Source organism: Molothrus aeneus, chromosome 3 (assembly GCF_037042795.1).
Source record: "Molothrus aeneus isolate 106 chromosome 3, BPBGC_Maene_1.0, whole genome shotgun sequence".
Taxonomy (NCBI): Eukaryota; Metazoa; Chordata; class Aves; order Passeriformes; family Icteridae; genus Molothrus; species Molothrus aeneus.
In genome coordinates, this window is record NC_089648.1 from 68,512,670 (window position 1) to 68,525,317 (window position 12,648).

The 12,648-nt window shown below is 40.8% G+C and overlaps 1 protein-coding gene across 1 annotated transcript in view; it reads right to left on the reverse strand.

The window, feature by feature from the left end:
- AFG1L (AFG1 like ATPase) overlaps positions 1-7,043 on the reverse strand; it is a 64,707-nt gene extending 57,664 nt beyond the window's left edge. The window contains exons 1-2 of the mRNA XM_066547133.1: positions 6,956-7,043; positions 232-455 (exon numbers count right to left, since the gene is read on the reverse strand). Of these exons, the coding sequence (XP_066403230.1) occupies positions 232-455; positions 6,956-7,043 (312 nt within the window). The remainder of the gene's footprint in view (positions 1-231; positions 456-6,955) is intronic.
- Positions 7,044-12,648: the final 5,605 nt, after the last annotated feature.

The window sequence follows — 12,648 nt, forward strand, 5'->3', positions numbered from 1 at the left end:
TTTTCTTACAGAATTATTTCAATAGTATCTAATTTGGCTACTTCTAGAGTGCTACTGGATTTTACAAACCAAAAAAGAAAGAAGACATATTGAAACATGAAGAATCATCTATCTGGAAAGATACATTTGCAAAAATAAGATTTGTGCTCTTGGCAGAAATTTATGTATTTTAAGCACATTCTTAGGAGGAAATATAAATGCAAAAAATATTTTTATTATTATAAACCTCACCTGTGAAAGAACATTTTTCGAATCAATGCTGTAGCCTTTAAGGCTCTCATGCAATTTCTGCAGGTGCTGCACAACTCTTCTTTGTTGCTCGTCATTCTTCAGCTCTTGATGCTTAATCAAAAAGTCATAATGTTCTAAAGGTCCATTGCAAACCTGTAAGGCTCTGGCATGAGCATCTGTAGGAGTAGCAGGGCCTGTCTTTTCATCTGCCTGAGCTGTGTAGGCTGTAAAAATAAAAGTAGCCAATTAATAGAGAAGTTCTTAAAAGCATCTCCTTATAAACAACATATATTTCTAGCAGTTTACACACAGACATATATACATGACAATGTTTTACCTATATAACCACTGGTTACCCCTTCATTTTTCATTAACTCGATTTCTAACTTTTTACTAACTCTACCAGTATGTTTTAACATTCCTTTATTTTATTAACAAGCACACATTCTAAGAAGTCCAGCTACAGAGTTGGTAAGATTTGGCTGAGCTGTTGCATGGGAGGTTTTGACCCTTCTTTTTTTCCAAATTGGGGTAAAACCATTTACATTTCCAAAGTGCATTTCTCTAAATAGATAATCTTTTAGGTAAAACTTCAAAAATATTTAAAAGTCAACAAATGAGACCAAACGAGGAGTTCTGTAAGGAATTTGAAACAACCTGTCAAACACCACACTAAGCAAGGCAGCAGCTGTGAAGCCCTGCAATGCCACAGCCTGATCTGCTGGCATTATCTTCTGCCTAGAAGAGACAGGGACAAGTCTAGGAGAGACAAGGACAAGTCTAGGTAGGAATACTGTCAGAAATAAGACATTAAAAAAAAAAGTCAGAATTGCTAGATATAAAACAAGACATAACTAGGGAAAGAAACAATGCACAAGATTACAAAGAAGGCTTGCCAAGTCATTAATATCAGAAACAATGGCATACATTGGAAAGTTGTTAAATATCTTTGCTTCCAGTGTCATTTAACAGGTTAAGTATAATAAAGAAAAATATGATTTCTTAATGGCTAAAGGAATATCATGTTAATTGCGGTAACACTTTTGTCCCATAGCATTGCCATCTATAAAGCAGGGAAGAAAGTTGCTAGTGAAAGTACTTTTAAGCAGGTACAAAACAGCTGGAAAAAGAATATGTGGTAAATAATTACTACACTTAAACCAGGTGTATATCTGCAGCAGAGTTTCATAGAGAGCTCAGGATCTCATCTTGGTGCAACCCTGAATTTCCATCCATATATGGAAAAATAAGGTAAACAGACTGGGAATACAAATAACAGAAAATCAGGAGAGGGGTGCAGACACTTAGGAAGGCAAGTAAATTCTGACAAACTGGACAAATAAACTAATAAAATTAAGATGTAATTCAATAGGGACAAAGCATGTTATTTAGAGGAAATAACTAACTCAGGATAGGGGGAATGACCAGCTAAAGAGCAAAGACCTGCAAAAAAGGATCCAACAGCTACACCGGATTACAAAATGCCAGTGAGACAATAAAATAACACTATTAGAGGAAAAAATAAACTAAAATAAAATAAATACAAGTCCTCTGATATAGATACACAGAGAGAAAAAAACACCCTGTTCTATTCAATGCTGGCATAGTCTGCCCTGGAAGACGCTTTTCCATTTTCACATAATATGTTATAAAAAGTATGAACCAAATGACAGAGTAAATAGAGATTTTTTTTTTTTTTTAAATATGAGTCACAACCCAAAGATGCCATAAAAGGCACAAAAAGAATTTTAAATAACAATAAGAAAGATAGAATATTAGAAAACAACAAAACTGAACTAGGAGATCAAATTATGTTTACTTATTGCAAGTAACAGTTTTTCCATAAAAAGACAGTCACTGTTTATATCTGCAGCCAATAACTGCACCAAATTCTCTTGTTCCTGGAGGAACTGAGTTGTTGCTTTGAATTAAGAGTAATTATCTCTATCCAAAGAGATCACATAAAGAAAGTTGAGTTCAAAGTATGTTATTGCAAAAGTGTGAGTAAAACCTGTAGAGAAGAAAAACATATAGCTGTCTCCAAATACATACAGTGTACTGAGAAAATGAAAGGATATAGTATTTATACAGATAACTTAATAACTGTAATTAAGGTAGTGACATAGATTAATAGTCTAGAAGCTGTAAAACTTCCAAAGATTTGGTGTGAATTTTAAAAATAACTTTGAGGAAAATCTGTCAGGAACAGGTCAGCAAAACCTGATCTGCCTCTGAAGGGAAGGGGAAAAGAGAAGATCACACAATTATAGAATGGCTTGGGTTGGAAGGGAGCTGAAGTATCATCTAGATCCAACACTCCTGCCATGGGCAGGGACACCTTCCACCAGACCAGGTTGCTCAGATGATCTCTCAAAACTTTTTCATCTTGTTTTCTACTATTCCACTCCCAAAAAAATCCACCTCAGTCCCGTGATCCATACCTCTGAACTATCTGTGCCTTTGCAATATGTAGAAGTTGATGGCCCCAAGAGCTCCAGCGTGCCCCCTTATACCTATAAATTCTGAAGTTCTTACTTCTTACAGACTCAAAGAAAAATAAAAAATAAGCTGATTTAGGGGTAAGAAAGGGTTTGTGGCTCATTACCTTCCTGGCCATAGACAAAGCACATCAGCAGCAGGACTGCTCAGAAGCATGGGCTCTGTCTCAGATTACATGTTCTCACAGCTAACCATCCTGGGAGTGGGAGAAAGTAGTCATTAACATGTGACAGAGGTGGAGACTATGCCCAAATGGCCATAGAGGGTGTCCTGGCACAAATCACTCACTCTTCTCATAATATAATATTGAACACTGGGATTTAAATATCACGGGAGAACACTATAGTGCACTACCAGGAGACACCCAGTAACTGGTAAAGTGATAAACTCACACCTGTAGCTGCAAAAAAAAGGCAGATGTTACTGAAGAGCATGTGGGGTTTTAGAGATAAGAGATAAGTCAACAGAAGGTACAAGTGATACAATATTCTAAGAGACAGAAAAAAATGTGCACCTTCCATTCTAACCTGCATTTTGTGGAACAGATTGCAAAATCTATCACTCAACTACAGGAGCCACCTATGATTCAGTGTACTAACTACAGTCCTACAGCCCTCTTCTCCACACTGCAAAATAGGGGTCTTCATTTATTCCTTACTGTTTCATTATCTAATCTTTGTATTACAGAAACTTCAACTCAATTATTTATTATTTTCCCTTCTGAAGTCTTCAAGTGTCACACACAGAAAAAACATCCTCCACACCTATGCAGTGTTCTGGATACAACTATAGAAAAGCACAACATCAATTCACTGTTCACACAGTTTTACACAGAACAGTGTAAAATGAGACATGGTTATCCATAACCTACCTTTCCCACCTTCAGGACAGTGCAGGATGTTACCACATTTAACATGATGTTCCCTGCTTCTTTAAATTTGACACCAAGCTGCAACTTTTTTCCTAAATTCCTGTTCCCAAAACATACATATGTCAGTATAATCTCACTTTATTTCATACCATGTAATTAGGTCTTTGCATGTGCCTTTCTGCTTACACATAAAAGGATCACAGACACAGCTGCAGTGGAAACCTACCATGACACACCCAAAAAAAAGAAAGAAATTGGAGGGGAAAATCTCACCAAGGCAAATAAAACTTATTTTTAAAAAGGCCAATCTGGAATTATAAGAAAATTTTTTTCAAGAGGGGTACTTAAGACATATTTGGTAAACTGACATCAATTTACCACTGCAAAGATAATGAATGCCTACATAAAATTATAAAAAGTGTTCTTAACTCCAGGGACTTTCTGACCTGGAGAAAAGCAGCAAATTGGAAAACTGATCAGTGTGTTGTTGAGTTTTTCTACTGATACTTAGAACTGATGTCTGAGACAACACAGAAAAAGGGATATGAGTTTCAATGACACAGCTTATGAAAGCAACAGTCACTTCTGAGGCAGGCATTAGAGTTATTTATGCAAGAAGACAAACTGAAATGGAAGTTGAGTTGTGGCATACCAAAACTGATCCTGACAGCAGCCAAAAGAGAGAGCACAGAAGGGTTACCAAGCTACCAGGTAGAGAATTAACACTTCCTCCTTCCTTCTTTGCTGTTAATTACTGTTTGTCTTAAAAACAGAGAAGATTTCCAACTGCAAAGAAATGCAGAACTGCAAAGAGTTGTGAGAACTGCATCTAAACCAAACTCATGTAGGTTACAACTGCACCAAAAGTCAGTACCCCAAAATCATCCGAGTGCCACCTTTGCTGACAGTCAAGATCAAGAAGCTGGAATAGCTTCTACTAAATCAATGTTAATGCAAGGTACAAGGATCACATCTGTTTCATTACTGCTCTGCCAGCACAATCTGCCTTGAGAGCTTTTCACAAACTCTGGAATTTGTGTGGAGAGAGGGGGAAAAAAACGTCATAGAAACTAACTTTTAAAAACTGTCATGCTTTCAATAATCCAAGCTGAAGTTCAGAATATCAGTTTGGGTCACAATGAAGCCAAACTGCTTCAAACATTAAAGCTCTTAGTGTAAAGCTGTTAAAACTGCCTATGAAACACAACTGCCACGACAGAAAAAGAGGACTTGGGAGTCAGAGGGCACTTTCATCAACAGGTGATGGTGGTATCAGAGACCTAAACTCAAGATTAAGCCAGTAATAGAACTGCTGCAAAATGTATCCTTCTTAGATGACACCACAGTGACGAGGACGGGCAATGGTAGTCTTGCAGCTCCAAAGGTTATTTTCCTGTGTGAAAATAGGAGCAAAGGTAGCAAAATACCAGAAAGAATTTATTTTCATGTTAGTATCTGTAAGCAATAATCATGTTCTCTTGTATCATTTTTTGTTAAATATATATGCAAGTTTTGCAGAACCAGTCTCAAGCAGGTAAATTGCCCCATGATGTATAAGGATTTGGATAAATAAAACACGTGTGTTAAAGTTAAGCACACGAATAAACCTGCAGAAGAACAAAGACTTGTCATGTAAGCTTCTTGGGAAAGAGGTCATGTGCTAGGTATAAAGCTAAAAATACATTTATAGTCCTATAATACACAAATGTTCCTTTCAAAATATTGCACTATGATTAATGACAAGAATGTAAGAGGAGGTGATCTGAAAAAATTATTTACTTTCCAGTGCTTAACAGAAAGCTTAAAAAATCAAAATCCAACCAACCATATTGAGGGGGGGCATACACACTAAGTTATCTGCATGAATTGAAGATGTTAGGCCTATATAATGTAAAATTCATAAAAGCCCCCCCACATGCTAAAATTAGTGGTTCAAACCAGAAGAAGCAGCTTGCAACTAAGACAAAAGGACAAGGATTTACATTTTTGTCTCATTATATGACCTCAGATGAATCACTGAAGGCCATTCATTCAGGCAGCATAAGACACAGTATTTAATCTTCTAGAGAAACATGAGTTGGAACTAGAATTCTACTTTGTGCATAAGTGCCTGATACATTATTCTGCTAGAAGATTACTTGTATTTTTTCCATGCACACCTCGTTTCACAACCTGACCTATAGATGAAAGCAGAGACAAGAGAAGCATACCAGTGAAACTCTGACTTCAAAAATACTTGTCATGTCTTTACTTAATTAAGGAAAAGGTACACAACTGTGGAAAGCAAATCACAAAAACAAAGAAAAGACTATAAACCAGTGATCATAAAACCAAGATTATAAATCAATTCCATGATGGCAGCCCATCCCTGCAGTGTGATGTCCTCAAACAACATATGCAAGGACTACCTTTTCTTTGACACAGAAGCTGACAAACTGCCTGAAGCCTCTAAATTTGCTCAGACAACTTTTTCTAAATACTAGTATGTTGTTTATAAAAAAAAAACAAACCTACAGAGAGTCCAAGTGTTAGACCAATATAAAATAAAACACACGCAACTACAGTACTACCTGCAGTGCTTGTCTATTTTTCTTAGGATGTATAAATATTTTACAATCACAACATAATGTGTGGATGTGGACATTTATCAATCCTGGGACCCACCAGTCACCAGCTGAATTCTCACACCTTGGCCAGACTGGCAGAGGACGAACAGCTCTCACTGAGGAAAAACGATCTCTGCTCCTAACCTAAGCCTCAAGTTAACAAAACTCCATAAAGTTTTGTACTGAAGAGGCTTTCAAAGCAAGGCTGTGAAAGCACAGCTGTCGTTCGTTATACCCCGGAGGGTCCTTGAGGGAGAACAGTCCCCGAGACTCCCCAAGGCCCGGCCGAAGCGCTGGCAGCCAGCGGCGCACTCGCCGAGTCCCGGTGCAGCCGCAAGGCTTTAACCGGGCAGCGCACCGAGGCCCTATTTGCCAGGGGAAAAGCTCGGGAAGCCACGGGCCCCCTTCGCGGGTCACCCGGTGGCCGGGGCCGACTCTCGGTGTCACCCCCGCAGGCAGGTCCCCTCCAGGGCTGTGTGGCGGACAAGCCCCGGCCGGAAATGCGAGAACACCGGCAGGTCATGGCAGAGCGGCGAGGCCCGTGCGTGTCCCGGCGGTTGCCGTGTGGCCCGCCCGGCACCGCCACCCACCTCCCCTCCGCCGGGGACAGACCCGCGGCACGACGGGGAGGGAAGGCACGCACCGGCTCCTGCGACCGCTCCTCGGTGCCCTTCCTGTGCGGTGCCCCGGCAGCCTGCCGCCCGCCGGGGCCTGGCGAGCCCCGGAGAGCCGCGGCGGCGGCACTGACCTCTGTGCGGCGGGAGCAGGCGGCCGCGGCAGCCCAGAGCCCGCAGCAAGCAGCGCGCAGTAGCCAAGGGCGACACAAGGGCCGCCATCTTCCCGGCGCGGCGGCGGCGGCGAGAGCGCGGGGCGCGCTGGGAAATGGAGTCCCGCGGGGCTGTGGGGGAGCCCGTGCGCGGCCGGTGCCGGGCGAACCGCTCCCGTTGGGTCACGGAATCACAGGGTCGATTAGATTGGAAAAAACCCTCTGAGATCATCGAGTCCAACCTATGACCTATCATCACAATGTCGACTAGACCATGGCACTAAGTCCTACGTCCAGTCTTTCTTAAAAACTTCCAGGTACGGTGCCACCACTTCCCCGGGCAGCACATTATATCTAATCACCATTTCCGTGGAGAAATTCTTCATCATGTCCAACCTAAACCTCTCGTGGCACAGCTTGAGGCTGCGTCTTCTCATCCTGACACTGGTTGCCTGGGAGAAGAGGCCAATTCTCACCTGGCTAAAACCATCTTTCAGGGAGTCAAAGGGAGCAATAAGGTCAGCCCTGCGCCTCCTTTTCTCCAGGCTAAACAACCCCAACTCCCTCAGCTGCTCTTCACAGGACTTGTGCTCCAGACCCATCACCAGTTTCATTGCCCTTCTCTGGACTCGCTCCAGCCCCTCAATGTCCTTCCTGTGGTGAGAAGTACAGAACCAAACACAGGATCTGAGGCACAGCATTGCCAGTCCTGAGTACAGAGAGACAATCAATGCCCTGGTGCAGCTGGCCAGATACAGGCCAGCATGCCAGTGTCCTTCTTGGCCACCTGGGCACACACTGGCTCATGTTGAGCCACTGTCAACCAGCACCCCCAGGTCCTTTGCTGGTCCCTGGCTCCTTCCCCCTCTTTTCCCCCAAACTGTGCCGCAGGCATTTTGGGAGCCCCCAAGGAGCCCACCTGTCTGGTTGCCCCAGGGCCACACTCCCTGCACAGCCACTTGGTACAAATCCACTTTCCAAACCCACTTGGAGCCTCACACAGCACCCTACTGCCCTACCCATGCACTCCAGTTTCCAAACTGAACTTCCTCATCCACCTCAACACAAGGAAGAGCTTCTTTACACTGAGGGTGGCATAGCACTGGAACAGGCTCCACAGCAAGGTCATGGACTCTCCCTCTCTGGGGACTTTCAGACGTTTCTGTGTCACCTGCTCTACGTGACCTTGGACCTGCTAGGTAACCTGCTCTAGGTGCCATGGACTAGATGATCTCCAGAGGCCCCTTCCAACCCTAATGTTATGAATAAGAAGCTTGACTAGGCCAATATTCAAGCAGCAATCAGTTTATTATGTAATATGGTAAAGTATGAGCAATACAGCGCTGGGTACAGAGGGGGAAGTTTTCCCTCCAACTGCACACCGATAGTTGAGGGTTACAGGTATTTATAGGGTACTTATCAGCTTTTTCAGCAGTTTCTATTTCCAATTTTTACTCATCAGCAATTTCTAGTCCAAATTATTACGTCACAATTCTATACACTATTGTGATTTTAGTTTTTCTCAGGATGTAACTCAAAAGGAGTATCCCCAGATGGTGGTGGTCCAGTTTCTGAAAGAAGAAAGACAAATCCCATCTGGTAGAGCCCAGCTCCCCAGATGTGGGTCCACCTTTTAATTGCAGAGACTATAAATCTCATAACAGTGATGTCCAGCTTCCCTTGGTCGAAACCATAAATCCTTCAGGTGATGTTCATCTTCCTTTCTCAAACTGTTTTTCTCTGCTTCAATAAGGCGTGAGATAAGCATATTTCCTTTATATATATTCTAAAGCTATAGTTTCAAGGATATAAGTAATATTCTAAAATTATACTTCAAAAGGTTGTTATTGCAGAGCTCTTTATGGATGAACTGCAAGCAAAAAGCAACATCCTTAACGCTTTAATTCCAATGCTCCTAAATCAACCAGGGTTAATTGCAAACAAAAGATAGGTTCAAAGGCCTTTTTCCATGCTTTATTTTCCTCAGTTATTATTGGAATTCACAGCTCTCCCACTGTCGGACTCCACACATTTCGCACTCACAAATACACACGTCACCTGCTTGTACCTGACACGAAATACAGCTTTGTATTTCACACTAACTATTCTGTGAGTCTGTAATTTTTGTATTGTGCTGCACCATGCCTGTATTGGGTGCCACAGCTGTCATCAGGGAGTTTTGGCAGCTGAATTTGCATTTGTGGATAATTTCTGTCTTGTGCTATTTGCTTTTATCTCTAAAAACATGGACCATGAAATACTAAGGATAGATATTTGTAAAATATTAAGGACAAATATCCTTGGCCAGAGTTACAACCTATCTGCACATCAGCAGTATCAGTTTTACATCTATCAGTATAATTTTTATGCCTATGAATGTGTGTTTAGAATGCAACAAGAAGATATGTTAGCATAAAAGCAGATTTCTCTAGAGATAATTCAAACCCTAGAAGCTGATTTAGTCTCAGTGTCTGCTTAGTATACAGTAGACCCTGTCTTTGGTATCAGTTCAAATACCCACATGGGATTTCTGAGAACTCCTCGGGAGAATGCAGACCACCTTCCTCCTTTGGTAGGTACCTGACTGCCTCATCCAAGCACCTCCACTGCAACTACAGTGGAGAGAGAGAAAGGCACAATGAAAAAAGCCTGCACTCCGAGGGAAGGGCACTGGCACTCAGGAATCACTAATCATAACATTGGCCAGCCTGTCATTCCTGAAAGAAATGCACCCAAAGGTCAGGATGGGGCTTCAGGAGATGTTGTCTGCAGAGTGCATTGTGCAAGAAATAGTTTACAAAGTGTCTGTTCCTGGTAAAGCACGAAGGAAGTGCTTAAACTGACTTTTGGTTTTGTAACATCAGAATTCTTTTATGTCATTCTAGCATTTAATTTCTGAGCAACATGAGAAAGTGAGCAAATAGTTTTCATAGAATATCAATGAACTTTTTTTTAACAAAAGTATTGAAAAATGTTGCTTTAGGGAACTACAGAACAGCTTGCAAACAAAAGTTGATTATATCCTGAATAGTATTGCTAATTCTAAAAATAATGTTTATGATCTTGAAAATATTAGCAGTCATTGAAGTTACACTCTAACACGTTCAGCTGTTTAAAATACGTAGTTGCTCCAGACACATCTTCAGCGCTATATACCTAATTAAGTAGTGAATTAAAGTGCCTATTTATCACATCCTAAAAGAGCTGTTTTCAGTGCATTTTCTTTCATCTTTCCTCTATTGGGCATTTATTGGTTTTGACTCATTCCAGCATATTATAGCTATCAACACCTGTGCCCATTTAGGAATGAATTCCAGTACAAATCATAGTGAATTGAATAGGCATCTCAAAGATGCATCACAATTGTTGCAATATATTTAGAAACTCAAACAAGGAAACAAACAAATTCTGTAAAAGTGATTTAAATAACAAATAAGTTATCTTTATAAACAGCTTATCTCCTTGAGAACAAAGAATAAACAAGGCAACAAGAGCTGGGTTTTCTTCCATTATTAACTCAGATCACAATATGAATGGGTGAAATGTCAAGAATAATTGGAGAAAATGACAGTATAATCTTCAGCAAAAACATCTGATTTATTTAAATTGTCCCTGTTTTTTTCTTAACCTTGCTATGCAAGGCAGCATAGAAAAACTTCTCATTTGGATCTATTTGGACATCTTCTACTTAAATGAATAAACCCTCTGCGATGCTCTGAACTTTCTATATACTGGCCAATTGAAATGCCACCATTCACTGCACTGCACATCCCAGGAAATCACTCTCCTTTGGCTGTAAGCACTTGGCAAAAGCAAGTTTTGGTGTTAACCTAAACAAACAGGACGTTCAAGTACATTTCTGGAGATTACCATGGTTTATGTCCTGTAACAGGTACAGATCCATCATGTGGTACATTTGTACCCTTCATTTTCTGTACCCATGCCTTTGCCCACCTTCAAAAATGTGACACTGAAACTGTGTAGAAATGAAATTGGCACTTGTTCAACCCTGCTGCATTATTACTCTGCCAGCTAGCCAAAAGTGGCCTGCAGCATGAATAAAATAGGAATAAAAATGAAGGGTAAAATCAAACCACTCCAAGTGTCTTCTACGGCCTCTGCTGGTATAAATGCACTGCTTTTAGAAATTTGGATGTGCTGAACCCTATGGGGATGGATATGTCCAAGAGTCTTTGGGTCTCTTCCAGAACCATTCCGAGTTTCTGCAGAAGGAGGGCTGGGTTTACCTGACTGCAAGGCTCCAAGATATTCCCACCATGGGAAATATCTTTGGTTCCCAAACACAAAGACAAAGACATTTTTGATATAGAAGTGACCATTCAGCCTACTCTGCAAAAATGGATTTTGCAGGTAGTTTTCATCAACACAGTTTCCATCAAAAGTCATTTTCCTTGGATTATGTCAAGACACTTGGGGGTAGACTTGATATTCACCTCATCTATTTTGAGACAGTCAAATACGCTGTTAAAAGTCTACATTGCTTATAAACCCTCAGGTTAACAAAGCCATGAAAACATTCCCAAAATTATGGATTTACAGCCCTTTTCACTATCTGTTTACAGTTTGCATCTCAGTCAGCTCAAATAGCTCAATGTGTTAGAAATTCACTGCAGTATTTCAGCTACACAGTATCTCTCAGAATAGGAGTTCACAGTAAATGGATGTATATATAAATGTAGATATTACAAATTATGTTTAGAAGCATATTACTGTCTTGCAGGCAGGAGCACAATGCAGACATTCAACATCTTGTTTCAAAGCACTGGCAGCTACTGCAGGGATCAGGAAGTCATTTTTCCACACAAGGTATTTCACAATTAGTTCCATGCCTTGTGGGTTTTGCCTTATCCCGAGTCAGCATTTCCCACAAGTTCTAACAAAATATGCCTATGCTGTCTAAAATGTGCTAACCCGGACACTTGTCAGAAAGGCTGGAGAGTCTTAACTGGACAATGGAGAGATTGTTCCCTTTCCTGTTAAATGTGAGTCTTTCTTTCAAAAAACAAAGAAAGAAGCAAAAAAACTACTGGAGAAGTATTACTGCCCAAAATTCCAGGAGTAATCATCCATTCATATTGCTTGTATCGGTTTGTGCTGTGAGACTCTGGTATCCATTTTGCCACTTGAAGTTATGCCAGAAAATCTTTGTGTCATGGTTTGATAAACAAGGTGTAATTACAAATCATTGAATACTTGATTGTTAAAGAATTTAGGTTCACTAGGATTTTCACTGATATGACAGAATATACTGACTTGGAAGGGACCCAGAAGGATCGAGTCCAATTCTAAATGCTTGACCTAATCTTCAAAACTACAAACACAGCTGACCTCTCTCCCTCCAGATTTGAAATTTGGCCCAAAGTGCATGTCAGAAACAGAATTAAAACTTTCTATTTTCTGAGTTTATGCTCACCTTCATGCTTAGAAATGAACCTTTCTAGCATGAAGAAACAACTACATTTAACATAACTCTAGTCTCATGATCACAAAAAAATCCCTGGAACATGATTCAAAGTAAACATGAGGACTGGAAGGAAACAAAGAGGCTCGAAGGACTCTGCTTTTCCCCTACCTTTATTCCTTCTCCTTGCCCCATTAGCCAGTGTGGCATTTATGCTTTCTCATGATGTAAGGGTGGCTCTAGTCATGAAGCT